The sequence below is a fragment of the Theropithecus gelada genome, chromosome 20 (assembly GCF_003255815.1).
Source record: "Theropithecus gelada isolate Dixy chromosome 20, Tgel_1.0, whole genome shotgun sequence".
NCBI lineage: Eukaryota > Metazoa > Chordata > Mammalia > Primates > Cercopithecidae > Theropithecus > Theropithecus gelada.
In genome coordinates, this window is record NC_037688.1 from 71,262,838 (window position 1) to 71,279,506 (window position 16,669).

General features: G+C 48.3%; 1 protein-coding gene across 1 annotated transcript in view; it reads left to right on the forward strand.

Moving 5' to 3' along the window:
- The window catches only part of LOC112613897 (vitellogenin), an 85,568-nt gene extending 70,154 nt beyond the window's left edge, over window positions 1-15,414 (forward strand). Inside the window, exons 28-34 of the mRNA XM_025369763.1 lie at window positions 1,588-1,768; window positions 8,059-8,270; window positions 9,778-9,966; window positions 10,771-10,910; window positions 11,929-12,091; window positions 12,203-12,289; window positions 15,373-15,414. Of these exons, the coding sequence (XP_025225548.1) occupies window positions 1,588-1,768; window positions 8,059-8,270; window positions 9,778-9,966; window positions 10,771-10,910; window positions 11,929-12,091; window positions 12,203-12,289; window positions 15,373-15,414 (1,014 nt within the window). The remainder of the gene's footprint in view (window positions 1-1,587; window positions 1,769-8,058; window positions 8,271-9,777; window positions 9,967-10,770; window positions 10,911-11,928; window positions 12,092-12,202; window positions 12,290-15,372) is intronic.
- The last annotated feature ends 1,255 nt before the right edge of the window (window positions 15,415-16,669 follow it).

The window sequence follows — 16,669 nt, forward strand, 5'->3', positions numbered from 1 at the left end:
GCCTCAGCCTCCCGAGTAGCTGGGATTACAGGCGCCTGCCACCATGTCTGGCTAATTTTTTTGTGTTTTCAGTAGAGATGGGGTTTCTCCATGTTGGCCAGGCTGGTCTCGAACTCCTGACCTCAGGTGATCCACCCACCTCAGCCTCCCAAGGTGCTGGGATTACAGGCATAAGCCAGCACGGCCAGCCACATTTACTATTTTAACCATTTTGAAGTTTAGTGGCATTACATGCATTTACATTCTTGTGCAGCCATCACCACTACTTATGTCCAGAACTTGCAAAACTGCAAGTCTGTAACCAGGAAATGCTGACTCCCCATTCTCCCCTGCTCCCAGTCCCTGGAAACCATCATTCTACTTTCTCTTTTGGACTTTTGACTACTCTAGCTACCACACAGAAGTGGAATCATACAGTATTTATCTTTTTTTTTTTTTTTGAGATGGAGTTTCCCTCTTATTGCCCATACTGGAGTGCAATGGCGCGATCATGGCTCACTGCAACCTCTACCTCCCAGGTTCAAGCGATTCTCTTGCCTCAGTCTCCCAAGTAGCTGGGATTACAGTCACCTGCCCACCACATCTGGCTAGTTTTTTTTTTTTTTTTTTTGAGATAGAGTCTCGGCCTGTTGTCCAGGCTGGAGTGCAGTGGCATGACCTTGGCTTACTACAACCTCTGCCGCTGGGTTCAAGCAATTCTCTGGGCCTCAGCCTCCTAAGTACCTGGGATTACAGGCGCCCACCACCACGCCCGGCTAATTTTTGTATTTTTTAGTAGAGATGGGGCTTTGCCATGTTGGCCAGGCTGGTCTTGAACTCCTGACCTCAGGTGATCCGCCTGCCTCGGCCTCGCAAAATGCTGGGATTACAGGCGTGAGCCACCACGCCCAGCCCCAGCTAATTTTTTGTATTTTCAGTAGAGACGCAGTTTTACCATGTTGGCCAGGCTGGTCTTGAACTCCTGACCTCAGGTGATCCACCCACATCAGCCTCCCAAAGTGCTGGGATTACAGGTGTGAATCACCATGCCTTACCTGCCCTTTTTTTGGCTGGCTTACTTAGCATGTCCTCAAGGTTCATCCATATCATAGCATGTGTCAAATTTCCTTCCTTTTTAAGGCTGAATACTCCATTGTCTGTATAGACAGCATTTTATTTATCCATTCATCTGTTGATGGACATGCGGGTTGCTTCCATCTTTTGGCTATTGTGAATAAATGCTGTTATGAACTGATGCTTTCAGTTGTTTCCATTGCTTTCAGTTCTTTTGTATATACACCTGGAAGTGTCATTGCTGGGGTCATATGGTAATTCGATCTTTAATTTTTTGAAAAACTGCCACACTGTTTTCCACAGTAGCTGCAGTATTTTACCTTCCCACCATCAGCGTTTGAGAATTCAGATTTCTCCACATCCTTACCAGAGCTTCTTGTTTTCTGTTTTTTGGACTGGGTTCCATTCTCATTGCTCGTGTGGAGTGCAGTGGTGCAATCTTGGCTCACTGCTGCCTCGATTTCCTGGGCACATTCTAGGCCGGGGATGGCATGATCTCATTGGCATCTTGGGGGGGGGGTGGGCATTCTCCAGTTTGTGCTGCAGGTGCCTGAGAGGCAGGTGGATTGCCGTGTGCAACTGCACCACTTGAGCCTCCGCTTGCCCTATGTGGAGAGAAGCAGTCACCTGAAGGTGCAGTACAATGGGCGGCCGCTGTTTGTGGCAGGCGGGCAGTGGAAGGACACATCTCGGGCCACCCTGTGGAAGTGGGAAGGTGAGTGTTGGCTGTGGGGCCTCCTTGGCTAGCAGTTCAGATTTCTGACTTCCAGGCCTTTCCTCAAGCTATGCCTCCTTCCTGGAACACCTTTTCCTTTTATAGGCTAGGCTAACTCAAGACTCAAACTGGGCCAGGCACAGTGGCTCACACCTGTCATCCCAGCACTGTGGGAGGCCGAGGCAGGAGGACTTCTGGAGGCCAGGAGTCTGAGATCAGCCTGTGCAACATAGTGGGAACCTGTCTTAATTTTAGAAACAAACACATGAAAACCCTTATCTTTAAAGAGTCCCATCATGCTTATAATTACATCCTAACTTCTTACCTTTGCCAGTCAAGTGTCAGGTCCCTGCCTCCTTCTCCAGCCTTGTCCCACCCCACTCTTCCCATTGCTCATTATCCCGCAGACTCAGAAGCCTTTTTTTGCTCCCCAGACACACTCCAGGGCCTTTGCATTTATAGATCTTTGTGTCTGGAAAACACCATCTCTCACTTTTAAAAAATGGAAAATGGATCCACTGGCTGGGTATGTGGCTCATGCCTGTAATCCCAGTACTTTGAGAGGCTGAGTGGGGGCAGATTACTTGAGGTCAGGAGTTCGAGATCAGCCTGGCCAACATGGTGAAACCCTATCTCTACTAAAAATACAAAAGTTAGCCATGCGTGGTGTCAGGCACCTGTAATCCCAGCTACTCAGGAGGCTGAGGCAGGAGGATCACTTGGACCCGGAAGGCAGAGGTTGCAGTGAGCAGAGATCACACCACTGCACTCCAGCCTGGGCAACAAGAGTGAAACTCCATCTCAAAAAAAAAAAAAAAAAAAAAAAAAAAAAAAAAAAAAAATTCACCATAGTTTATCTATGAATTTTTTTTTTCAATTTTTATTTTTATTTAAGGTGATACCTTGTTTAAAAGTGAATTTGATTTTGAGTTGCTCATTGTCAAAGATGGGTCCCATGGGGGGTCATTGTATTATGCTCTTTGCTCTTGTATAGACTTGAACTACGTTTTCTAAAAGTTGATTAAAGTTTATAAGAGAAAGATATCCTCAGTGTCACACCTGCCTACCTTGTGGGGTTTTTTTTGTTTTTTTTTTTTTTTTTTTTGAGACAATCTTACTCTCTCACCCAGGCTGGAGCGCAGTGGCATGATCTTGGCTGACTGCAACCTCTGCATCCAAGACTTAAGCTATTCTCTTGCCTCACCCTCCCGAGTAGCTGGTATTACAGGTGTGTGCTACTACACCTGGCTAATTTTTGTATTTTTAGTAGAGATGGGGTTTCACTATGTTGGCCAGGCTGGTCTTGAACTCCTGAGCTCAAAGGATCTACCTTCTTCTGCCTCCCAAAGTGCTGGTATTACAGGTGTGAGCTGCTGTGACTGGCACCTACCCCAAGTCTTGCTTAAAACAGCAAGCACTCTAAATTCTTTCAGCCAATTTTTCTGTTTATATTCTCCATCTTTTAAAATAATATAATCATGCAGTTATTTCTTGAATATTCAGCTTTGGTCATTCTCCATAGGTTTCTTACTAGAGAGGATAAGAATTTAACTCTTAGATTGGTGCCCCTTTCAAATACGTATTTCTCCCCATTTTCTTAAAAGAATTACATTTTGTTAACATCTGATGCTTACAGAATTATAACTATAAATGTCTTATATAGCTTAGATATATGGTGTACTATCATGGTGACTTTTTGTTTTTTTCTGGAGTTTGTAATTGCCTTTGTTTTTCTATTTGATTAGTTTTCTATAATTTTTGATAAATAATTACAGAATTTCAGCAGCATTGCAAAACTTTTTTCCAGGTGGTCAGACACATCAGATTGTTCATTGACTTCAATTAGTTCTGATATTTTTGTTGGGGACCCTCTTCCTGGAGCCTGTGTCTTGCTCCAAAGTAGACCAGTTGCACAGTTGTGGTTCTGTAGCCTCCCTTTTCCATCAACCTGGATTTCTTTTCACTTCTCCTCTGGGTCACAACCCCTTTTTCTTAAACCTGTGTCATCTCTCTTGGTTTATTCCTTTGTTCTGATGGAGTACATCTTTCAGTAGCTTCCAGAGAAAGCATAGATGGGAGGTGTATTCATTCCCAAGGGTTTCTGTAACTAATTACTAAACTGGGCAGCTTAAAACAACAGAAATTTGGCCAGGCGTGGTGGCTCAAGCCTGTAATCCCAGCACTTTGGGAGGCCGAGACAGGCGGATCACGAGGTCAGGAGATCAAGACCATCCTGGCTAACACGGTGAAACCCCATCTCTACTAAAAATACAAGAAAATTAGCCAGGCGAGGTGGCGGGCGCCTGTAGTCCCAGCTACTCGGGAGGCTGAGGCAGGAGAATGGTGTGAACCTGGGGGGGGCAGAGCTTGCAGTGAGCCGAGATCGCGCCACTGCACTCCAGCCTGGGGCACAGAGCAAGACTCCGTCTCAAAAAAAAAAAAAAAACAGAAATTTATTCTTTCACAGTTCTGAAGGCCGTAAGTTTGAGTCAAGGAGCCCCCAGGGCCATGTTCCCTCTTAGGCTCTGGGGAGAACCCTCCCTTGCCTTTTCCAAGCATTTGGTGATGGATGTTGAAGCTTGGTGTTCCTTGGCTTACAACCACATCCTCTCTAATGTCTGCCTCTTTTGTCACATGGCATTCTCCCTGTGTGTGTGTGTGTGTGTGTGTGTGTGTGTGTCCAGATTTTTCTTTTCTAATAGAGACATCAGTTCTATTGGGTTAAGGGCCTGTCCTATTCTATTATGACCTCATCTTGACTTAATGATATCTGCAATTACCTCATTTTCAGTTAAGGTCACATTGGGAGGTATTGGGGATTAAGACTTCAGTTAATCTTTTGGGGGAACACAATTTAATCCATAACAGAATACAAACATTTTGAGACCCTAAATGTTGATAATACTGGGGGAGTTTGAGTGGAGAATTTTAGGTTGGAAATAATTTTCTCTTGGGATTTTGAAGGAATTGCTCCATTGTTTTGAATTATTTGGGAGATCTGATGCTTTTTCTGATTTAGCATCTTTTGTATGTGACCCTTTTCTCACTGTCTTAGAAGCTTTTAGGAACTCGTCTTAGTCCTGGTAGTGGTAAATTTCATTACGAGGTACCTTAGTATGGACCTATGTTCCTCTGTTGTACTGGGTCTTTAGCATAGGGCATTTCAATTTGGAATCGTGTCATTTTGGTCTGGGTAATTTTCTCTTACAGTTTTTTTGAGAATTTCCTTTCTTTGTTCTGAAATTCCTATTGGTTAGGTGTCGGTCCTCAGAAAAATGAGCTTCTAATGTTTTCTCTGTTTCTCTTTTCAAACTAGTTTTTATTTTTGTCTTTTTTCTTTTTGTTTTTTTGGAGAATTGGGGTCTCACTATTTTGTCCAGGCAGGTCTCAAACTCCTGCGCTCAAGTGATCCTCCTGCCTCTGACTCCCAAAGTGCTGGGATTAGAGGTGTGGGCCACTGTACCCGGCCTCCTTGTTTCTCTTTTGTTCTATTTCTTTGTCCATTTGTTCTGTTTAAATGCTGATTTCCTCAACTTCATATGCCAGCCCTTCTGCTGGCATTTTTATTTTGGATTATCTTATATTTTCAAGAGCTCTGTTTTTTTGTTCCTTTCTAACATCGTCCTGTTCCATGAATGCAATTGTTTTCTCTTAGAGTATAAGTTACAGAATTTCGGGGATTTTTATCTGTTTCCTCCGAGTTTCTTTTTTCTTTTTATTTCTGTATTTCCTGTTGGAGGCTTTCCCCCAAATGCTAAGCCAGCCTTGGATATGTGTTTATGTTTGAGTCGGCTGCTAAATATTGGTTACCCTGTTTTCAAACAGGGTAATTATGTTTTGAGTGTACTCAGAAGCTGCCTGAGGACTTAATTAAAACCAGCAGTTTAGCAAAGTTAGGGATCTCATATTCTGGAGCAGAGATTTAAAAGTTTGTTTAAAAAAATCTATTCTTCTTAAAATCCTTTTATGAAACTTAGAGTAAGAGACCTGCCGAAACAGAGAGGAGAGAACACATTTCCACACTTGGGCGCCTCTTGACTTTCCTGGATCCCATTAGGGGAGAGTGAGTGCTAGTTCTCTGCCAACCCAGGATTAGGCCCTAAGACTGCCCATAACAAGGATCCCAGTAGAAAACTCAGGAATAAAAGTGGAGAAAGTGAGACATCTGGCTAAAATGACTAGAAGCCCTCAGCAAGTAAAGAAGGAAAAAGAAACTGAGAAACCAGAAAAATCATCAGACCAGTTAATTCACCTTTGGAGTAACTGGAGATCTAGAGTTTTCTAAAAGATTAGAAATCTACTGAATTTGAAGAGTTGAGGAAGAAGAATCATGAATGGCCTAAAGCAGTTGCCCAGTGTCTCACACAGAAGGGCATGGAGAAGAACTGGCAGGAATGTCCCCAGATGGTGACAAGTTTGCAGAACTTTTACCAGATGACCCATGAGGCCATCCAGAGACCCAGGAGCCAGCCCTGGCCCTGTCGTCATGGAAATGCTCTACACAGGATTTTCGGATACAGATGGAAGGACAAAATGTTTTCAGGTCCTGCCTGGGCAGATGCAGTTGTCCTTCCAGCTCCGGAGTTCCAAACCCAGGCCTGTGCCATCCCCATTCACTTTGAGAAGCTGCTGTGGGCTCCCCAATCCATAGGCTGTGTGCAGGATCCTGTAGTACCCAGAGGGGCGCCCTTGATCATGAACCCTGTGTGTGGTCAGCTCTAAGTCTGTTTCCTGCCTTTCCTCCAGCAGCCCCTAGCCGCCTGCAGCAGCAGCCGCTCTCTTCTAGTTGTGATCCAGGTCTTGAACTTGGGAGACAATTAGAACCTGGATCCCAATTCTGTCTGAAAGCAACAGAATAACATAATCTATACACTGGCACATGACCCTTGGTCCAGCCCAGTGTAATGAGAAATAAATGAATGACCATGACCTCAAAAGCAAAACAACAACAACAACAAAAACTGAGCAACCAGAGATATGTTCTGGAGGGCCCGAGCTTGCCAGGTCGCAACTGTGATCTATAAAGTGAAATAAGATCTTTATCACTATGAAAGAACATGAATGAAATAGAAAACAAATTGGAGACTCAATACTTGTTTGGAAGGAGGCGCTACATATAGGTGGGCGCACGTGCGGACTGGTAGGCTTCCCTGTCAATCAAGCAGTTGGGTGGGGACCTGGCTCTCCAGGGATCCATGCCTTCTTTCTGTTCTTCTGTGGTGCCATCTTCCCGTTTCCCATGAGAAGGGAGCAACTGGGCAGGGACTAGGCTGCCCACTCTTCAGCGTCTCCCTGTTCTCAACTGAGCAGCTCCTCCCTCCCCTTACTGTGTCTTTGTCCCTGCATCTGAGCCTGTCTGCCTCAGTTTCCCCAGACAGTAAATCTCCTGTCTCCAGCAGGGGTGGGTTGCCTGCCCCTTTTATTAACTCCCCCTTGTCTTTCATTTAGGTATCAGGTAAATGGTAACGTCCTCCTAGAAGCTTTTGCTGACCTACCCAGTTTTTATCAAATTCCTTCTGTATTGTTTTTCTTCACAGCCCTCAGCATTTCTACCTGTGTTCTTTTTTTTTTCTTTTTTTTTTTTTGAAACACGATCTCCCTCTGTTGCCCAGGCTGGAGTGCACTGGCACCATCACAGCCACTGCAACCTCCACCTCAGCCTCCCAAGTAGCTGGGATATAGGTGAGCACTACCGTGCCTGGCTAATTTTTGTATTTTTTGTAGAGGTGGGGTCTCACTTTGTTGCTCAAACTCCTAGACTCAAGTGATCCTCCCACCTTGGCCTCCCAAAGTGCTGGGATTACAGGCATGAGCCACTGCGCCCGACCTTCCAACGTTTTATTATGAAAAAACTGCAAACATTCAGGAGAGTTGGGTGAATGGTACGGTGATCACCAGCGTCCTCTCATACTAGGTTCTGCTATTGACAGTTGACCCCACTTGCCTCATCACCTCTCTATCCACATATCCAGCCCTCTTATTCTTTCTGTGCAATTCAAAGTAAGTTGTAGACATTGATACATTTCACCCCTAAACGTTTCAGTATGTGTTCATTAAGCAGAGTGAAATGCATAAATTACAGTATGATCGGATGAGTTTTGACAGGCGTATACCCCTGGGTGATCCAAACACCTGTCATAAGTCACAACATCACCAATGTCCTAGAAAGTTCCCTCATGCCTAGTTATTCCCACTTTTGAGATTTGTCCATTGTGGCTATGATGAGACTCTTGCTCCCTGCTAGAAGCTTCCTCTCCCCTGCGTACCAGATTCTCCTTTTTCCCTTGCAGGAGCCTTGAACCTGGATAGTCCATGGCTGATGGTCTCTGCAGGTCACCGGCTATACTGGCCACACCGAGCTGTGTTCCAGGCTGTCCTGGAGCTAACACTGGGCAAGGCCTGGACCCTGAAGGACCTGGTGGTCAGCGTGGCCTGCAGGAGTCAGGGCCCCAACAGGGAAGGCAAGATCCAGGTCTACACCCCAGCTACCACCTACCTCCGGGTGAGCAGTGCTCGGCCCCCAGCACATGCCTGATCCCCTGCCACTGAGACCTTTTTCTGGTGCAGAGGTGGATAAAATCTGAGGCCTGTGGGCAGATAGCAGCTCACACATGTGTGAAGTTGGGCCCTCCCAGTGCCTACAACTATCAGAGTTAGTTCCTAAGTGACGTAGAAAAATTAGACCTAAAAAAAGAAAATCTAGATTTCCCATATGCCTGCTTAGCAGCTGAAGGGGAGAGAAATATAAAATAGGAAAGCAAGTCGAACAGGACTTAGGAAATAGGCAGACATTCAGCTTTTGCCAAAAAAAAAAGTGAAAACTTCTAGGACATAAGTCGGTTTGATCCCAACTACCGACTGTAATGAAGTTGCTTCTCTGCATGCGTTTGGTGCAGAAGCAAGAACAGGTTTGGGAGAAAACCCATTAGTGTCATCTGCAGGGCTGAGGGAGCCTGGCGGATGGACTGTCTCCCTGCACTGGCTGATGCGTGAATGTGGGGAAGGTCCGGGCTTGATTGGGCTCATCCAAGGGCAGCGCAGTCCCCTCTGAGGCAGGGCTGGGTGGCACCAGGGTAGAGTCAAGAGCGGTGATAATCTTAGGAACCACGAGGAGGCCTCCGTGTAGCCGAGGGTGCCAAGACAGGAGAGCGAGGTACGGTTGGCTAGCTGGCTCCCACCTTTCACCCAACCCGAGGGCATGGCGGCCTGGTCCAGGGTGGTGGCAATGGAGGTGCCAGCAAGTGTCCAGATCCTGGAGATGCCAGATTTGCTGATGGATTGGCGGTGGGGAGGGGGTGAAAGAAAGGAAATAAATGGCTCTGAGGTTTTGGCCCAAGCGTCTGGTGGGATGGAAGTGCCATTCTAGGAAATGGAGAAGTTGGCGGTGGGGAACCAAGGATCAGTGATGTGGGACAAAGTGTTATGAAGTTCTGGTATTGGGTTGGAGGCTCAGCCACGTCCTAAACCCTGTCTTGTCCTTGTCACTTCTCCTTGTGAGACCCCCGAGTTGTGTGAACAAGGGAGGGCGGCCAAGAGGGCACCATCCCATGCAGGGCTTGTGCCAGGGTGGTGGCTGCAAGTGGTCTATCTTCCCCAGCTCTGAAACGAGCCAGATCACAGACAGCTCTTCCTAGGACTCCCAAAGACAATGGTGATGGTGCAGGGAGAGAAGGCCACCCGCCAGCATGTGCCCTTCAGGGTACAGACACCCTGGCTACTAGTAATAGCGGCCCAGCAAGGTCAGATTCCCTCCCCAAACTGAAGAGGAGAGAAGGAAATTATGCTTGCTCAGGGTTAGGACGACAGAGAGGAGTTTTTCTTTTGGTCTCAAGGCCCTGTAGGAAAACTAGCCTACCTGCCCCAGTCAGGTTAGGTCTCACAGAAATGGCATTGAAGGGGTTTTGAGGTATGAATAGGAGTTCACCAAGCAGGAAAGAGATGAAAGGGTATCCGCGGGGGAGGAAATAGGGTGTGCAAAGTCCTTGGTCCCCCTCTTCACCTCATTGCAGGTCTCCACGGTGACAGTCTTGGCACAGAGCCTCTTCCACAGCTGGAGTGAAGTCGAGTCATCCTGGAACGCAGCAGTGCAGGGTGAGATCCATGCTGAGAACAGCCGGGACCGTAAGATCCTGAACTGCTGGTTGAAAGGCCCCCGGCAGGAGCTGAACCTAACAGCCGCCTACAGGCACCTGGAGTGGGTAAGAGCCTAGGAGGCCTGTGCAGCCAAGAGACCACCAAATGCCTCACCTGGGTCTCCTATCTCTCTCCCTGCTTGGGATGGAGAACGGTTTTGTGCCACTGGCTTGGCCCGTTACCTTGGGCCTCCTGGAGCCTCTATTTCTCTCTCTCTCTCTCCTTTTTCCTTTTCCTTCTTTTCTTCTTACGTATTTTTTGATAGTCTCATTCTGTTGTCCAGGCTGGAGTTCAGTGATACAGTCATAGCTCACTGCAGCCTCAAACGTCTGGGCTTAAAGGATCCTCCCCACTCAGCCTCCCAAGTAGTTAGAACTATAGGCACATGCCACCCATGCCACCATGCATTGTTGGTTTTTTTTTTTTGGCAGACACAAGGTATTGCTGTTTCCCAGGCTGGTCTTAAAGCCCTGGGCTCAAGTTACCCTCCCATCTCAGCCTCCCAAAGTGTTGGGATTACAGGCGTGAGCCGCTGCGCCCAGACAAGCCTTAGTTTCTTGTTCTGTGAAATGAACCCTGGTCACATTAGCACAGATCCGGGAGCGAAGCTTGGCTTCCTTTAGCTGAGAAATCCAAGTTCTTCATTCCCCCTGGGTACCTAGGGAGGTCTAGACATGGTGGTGTGCCGGTGGGATCATGTGATCTAATCAGGGTGGAGGTTGTGGGTGGAGTTTGGTAGTCATTCTCGGATAGTCATTTCTGGGGGTGATGGGCAGGCTGTGGGGGGCTACCCCTTGCCTTACTGCAAGGCAGGTCTGCAGCATGGTCCTGCTGGCCCGTCCCTCCCTTCAGCCTGGATCTTGTTGCAGCCCCAGAAGACCCAGGTGTCGCTGACGGCTCTGCGGACTGGTGCCCAGGGCCAAGCTCAGGGCCTGCAGTTGGAGGGAGAGCTGGAGGAGCTGAGGCAAGACAGGACATTGTACCGGAAACGGGGGACCTTGCTCCTTAGGTGTGTGCGTCCCTTCTCCTCGGCTGACACCCTGCAAGTTTCCCCTTCTCCAGCATGGAGGGTCCCCAGGGGAACAGGATGGGCAGAGCTACCTGGAGAAACCCTGCTGACCTGCTAGGGCCCAGATGGAACCCAAATGCCAGAGGAGAGCCACCTCCCCTGAAAGCTCCCACATCCCTCGCCCCCTCCATTAGTTGCTGAGGTGGGAGCAGAAGTGAGTCTCATCATCCTAGCCTGGAGCTGCTTGGGTAGTCTTCTCATTTCCTAGAGACAGAGCTCATTAGAAAAGCAGTTCCCTGTGTGCAGGCAACAGCACGAGGTTGGGATGAGCAGAGCCATCTTGGACTCCAGGCTATGCATTGAGCAGCTCTGTGGCCTCAGATAAGTCACCTACAGCCTAAACAGCAGCAGTGATGACAAAGGAAGAGCAGCATCGTTTGCATGGTGTTCATTTGTGTTTTTATCCCACTTACGTTCGTTGAGCACCTACTATGGACCAAGGGCTCTTCTGGGCACGTGGAAAATGGCAGAGAACCAGAACATCAGAAACCTTTGCCCTTGGGGAGCTTGCGTTCATTTCATATATGTTATCTCTAATCCCGACCACTGTGTCCAATCAATATTATTTTAGACCCCGTTTTACAGATGGGGAAGCTGAGGTACAGAAAAATCAAGTCCTTTGCCCAAGGTCACACAGCTAGTGAACGACCGTGCCTGGATTCCAGTCCCAGTCAGTGACACCAGATGCTGTGTGCCATCTATCCCCTTGGGTCTTTGCTGTCAGATGGCGATGGGGAGCCCAGCCATGCCCACTTCACTGGCACAGTGAGGTGGTGAAGGCTTCCAGATGCCAAATTGTAAAGCACAGGGCTGCCAGGTGTCCTATATTCTCTTCTCTGTGATAATCTTAACTCTGCAAGCTCGTGACAGGCCCAGGCTGAGAACGTGGGGCACAATTATCCCCCAACACTACCAGCTGCTTTAATGGCTTTGGCCTGTTTTTCCCTCTGCACACCAGGCACCCCTTGCACCTGCCCATCCCGCAGAGCCTCCTCCTGCAGGAGACCTTCACGGCTGATAGGCGACACCAGCGCTATTCCCTGGAGACTAGAGTTGTCCTGAATGGCCGAGAGGAAACCCTGCAGACTGTGGTCTTGGGCTGCCAGGCTGGACACCCCTACGTGAGTGGGTCCAGGGCATAGCTGGGAAGGGGTCTGAGAGCCGGAGGAAGGCCCCAGCTGCTTCCTGACCCCCTGTGTGCGTGTGTACATGTATGTGGTTGTCCCTCCCAGGTCTGTGCAGGTCTGATGCATCCATACGATGGCAAAGTCATCCCCAGGAACACAGAGGGGTGCCTGGTTGCTTGGAATCAGCACATGGTAAGAGCGGAGACCCCAGGGACCTTTGCATCCCAGTCAGCCCTGGTTCGAGTTGCTGCCATCTCTCAGTAGAATTAAAAACATGTTATCTGGGCTGAGTGCAATGAGTCACACCTGTAATCTTAGCTACTCAGGAGGCTGAGGTGGGAAGGTCGCTTAAGACCAGGAACTGGAGATCCATCTGGGCAACATACGGAAACCCTGTTTCTAAAAAAAAAAAAAAAAAAAAAAAGGAAAGAAAATTTGTTTAATTAGTCAGGCGTGGTAGCATGTTCTTGTAGTCCCAGCTACCTAGGAGGCTGAGACAGGAGGATCTAATTAAGCCCAGGAGGTTGAGGCTTCAGTGAGCTATGATTGCACGATTGCATTCCAGCCTGGGCAACAGAGCAAGACTCAGACACCTACCCCGCACCCTGGCCCACAAAAAAAAGTTCTCCTGGCCAGGCGTGGTGGTTCCTGCCTGTAATCCTAGCACTGTGGGAGGCCAAGGCGGGCAGATCACCTGAGGTCAGGAGTTTGAGACCATCCTGGCCAACATGGTGAAACCCCATCTCTACTAAAAATACAAAAACTTGCTGGGTGTGGTGGTGGGTACCCGCAGTCCCAGCTACTCAGGAGGCTGAGGCAGGAGAAGCTGGGAGGTGGAGGTTGCAGTGGGCCAAGATTGTGCCACTGCATTCCAGCCTGGGCCACAGAGTGAGACTCTGCCCCCCCAAAAAAAATAATTCTCCTGCCTGGGTTCCCTGTTTAATTTGGTCCTCCCTAGTACAGTCTGTGTGACAGTCAGAGGGATATTTTCTAAAGGCCAGCACACCCCTGCCACCTGCTTGCTCTCAAACTCTGACAACGTCTCTTGGGATGAAGCCCCACTCCCGCCACCTCAGCCCCGCTTCGTGGCCTGCATCCGCCTCCTCCAGCCTCTTCTCATTTCCTCACCTGGCTCTTTCCTGCCTCGGGACCTCTGTGTGTCCTGTGTGCCTGGAGCCGTCACCCTCTCCTTCAGCTTTGCCTCTTCCCTTTTCATCTTTTAGGATTGAGCTCAAGCATCCTCTCACCTGACCCCCAGAACACCTCACACACACCCCTGCTTACCCTGGCGATGCCTTATATCTTCTTCTTTCTTTTTTTTGGGAAACAGAGTCTCACTCTGTCACGCAAGACAGAGTGTAGTGGTGCAATCCCAGCTCACTGCAACCTCTGCCTCCCAGGTTCAAGTGATTCTCCTGCCTCAGTCTCCCGAGTAGCTGGAATTACAGACGTGCATTCCCACTGCTGGCTATTGTTTTTTGTATTTTTAGTAGAGACTGGGTGTTACCATGTTGGCCAGGCTGTTCTCAAACTTCTGATTTCAAGTGATCTGCCCACTTCGGCCTCCCAAAGTGCTGGGATTACCGCTGCACCCAGCTTGCCCTGTATCTTTTGCTTCTAGTACCTATCACAAATCCCAGTTCTTTTTTTTTTTTTTTTTTTTTAAGACAAAGTCTCGCTCTGTCACCCAGGCTGGAGTACAGAGGCATAATCTCGGCTTACTGTAGCCTTGTCCTCCTAGGCTCAAGTGATCCTCCCACCTCAGCCTCCCAAGTAGCTGGGACCACAGGCACACACTACCACCACACCTGGTTATTTTTTATTTTTATTTTTAGTAGAGACAGAGTCTTGCTATATTGCCCAGGCTGGTCTTGAACTCCTGGACTCTAAGCAGTCCTCCCATCTTGGCCTCCAAAGTGCTGAGATTACAGATGTGAACCGCTGTACCTGGCCCCAGTTCTATTTTTGTGATTCATCCATCACTGGCTTCTTTGCTACTCTGGAAAACTCGTGATCTCCACAAGTACTTTACACTGTAGCCATAGGGCTTGGTACACAGTAGGTGCTCAATGAATAGCTGCTGCCATGATGCTATTTAACACCCATCGCATGCCAGGATCCAGAGCAGAAGTCAACAAACTTTTCTGGAAAGAACCAGATAGTAACTAGTTGAGGCTTCATGGGCCACATGGTTCAGGTCTTGTTGACTCATATCTGCCGTTGCAATTCAAGAACACTGTGGATAATACGTAATGAACGGCGTGGCTGAGTCCCAACAGGATTTTACTTGCAAAAACAGGCCACATTTGGACCGGGGCTGTAGTTGCTGACCCCTGACTTAGAGGGTCTTTTTTGAGGCAGGGTCTTGCTCTGTCACTCAGGCTAGAGTGCATGGCTCACTCACTGCACCCTAAGCTCAAGTGATCCTCCCACCTCAGCCTCCTAAGTAGCTAAGACCACAAGTGTACACCACCACACCCAGCTCATTTTAAAATTTTTTGTAGCGATGGAGGTCTCACTATGTTTCCCAGGCTGGTCTTGAACTCTTAGATTCAGGGGATCCTCCTGCCTCACCTTCCGAAGTGCTGGGATTAGGCCACGCGTGGTGGCTCACAGCTGTAATCCCAGCATTTTGGGAAGCCAAGGCGGGTGGATCACTTGAGGTCAGGAGTTCGAGACCAGCCTGGCCCAAATGGCAAAATCCCATCTCTACTAAAAAACTATAAAAATTGGCTGGGTGTAGTGGCGGGTGCCTATAATCCCAGCTACTCGGGAGGCTGAGGCACAAGAAGCACTTGAACCCGGGAGGCGGAGGTTGCAGTGAGCCGAGATCCCACCACTGCATTCCAGCCTAGGTGACAGAGAGAGACTTGGTCTCAAAAAAAAAAAAAAAAAAAAAAAAGTGCTAGGATTACAGATAAGAGTCACCAAACCTGGCTGAGGATCTTGGCTTGTGGTTCCCTGGGGGTGAAACTTATTTTTGCCTGTGCATCCTTGGCTAATTATTTCGTGTCTCTGGACCTCAGTTTCCTTGTCTGCAGAATGGGAGCAGCAGTGCTTATCTCTATGCAGTGGCTGTGAGGATTACAATGTAGTGTTGTAAAATGCCTACTAGAACCTGATCCAGGTTGCCTTCCCTGACACCTTTTGGAGGAGTTGATACTCTGGGAGAGCACCGTATTTTTCAGCGAGCATTTATGGAGGATTTACTGTATGCAAGGAAGATAGTCATTGTGTCTCTCTCTCCCTCTCTCTTTTTTTTTTTTTTGAGACAGAGTCTCACTCTGTTGTCCATGCTGGAGTTTGGAGTACAGTGACTTGATCTCATCTCACCGCAACCTCCACCTCCCAGGTTGATGCACAGACCCCTCCCACCATTTTTTTTTTTTTTTTTTTTTTTTTTTNTTCCCTGGGGGTGAAACTTATTTTTGCCTGTGCATCCTTGGCTAATTATTTCGTGTCTCTGGACCTCAGTTTCCTTGTCTGCAGAATGGGAGCAGCAGTGCTTATCTCTATGCAGTGGCTGTGAGGATTACAATGTAGTGTTGTAAAATGCCTACTAGAACCTGATCCAGGTTGCCTTCCCTGACACCTTTTGGAGGAGTTGATACTCTGGGAGAGCACCGTATTTTTCAGCGAGCATTTATGGAGGATTTACTGTATGCAAGGAAGATAGTCATTGTGTCTCTCTCTCCCTCTCTCTTTTTTTTTTTTTTGAGACCGAGTCTCGCTCTGTTGCCCAGGCCGGGGTGCAGCTGCGCGATGTCAGCTCATTGCAACCTCTACTCCCTGGGTTCAAGTGATTCTCCTGCCTCAGGCTCTCGAGTAGCTGGGATTATAGGCTCCCATGACCACAGCCGGCTAATTTTTGTACCTTTAGTAGAGATGGGGTTTCTCCGTGCTGGCCAGGCTGGTCTCGAGCTCCTGACCTCAGGTGATCCCCCCGCCTCAGCGTCCCAAAGTGCTGGGATTGCAGGCATGAGCCACTGCACCTGGCCGTTTCTCTTTGCAAGATACAAAACAGCCCCTGGGAAGGAGGATGAACCAGGCAGCTGTTGAGCAGTGAGACCCACCCTTCTGGGGGCTCCCTTCACCATTAGTTAAACGAGGCTGCGTGCGGCTCCCCAGGGATAAGGTAGTACAGTTCTTGGAGCTTCTAGGGGGAAACAGACGGCAGGATGACAGCCTCAGACACCTGCAGAAGTGGTTCCCGATGGTGTTTGCTGTTTCTTAAACCGGAGATCGCAGAGCCGGCACTATGGGCCAAATTCAATCTGCAGATGGGTTTTGTTTGGTCTGCTTAGCATTTAAATGTTTTAAGGAAATTAATTGCTACCACTGAAAATCAGAAGATTTTGAGTAAAACCCAGATTTCTGGTGTTTATAAGAAAAAAATTGAGAAGGCGTGACCACACCAGGCCTCAAATCCCAGCTGACAACAACAGGCTCAGACTGAGTAAATGGCAATCGTTTAGTTTCATATAATTTGGCTGTCTACTCTTTTTAAAACCGTGTCTAGCCTGGGCGAGATGGCTCACGCCTGTAATACTAGCACTTTGGGAGGCCGATGCA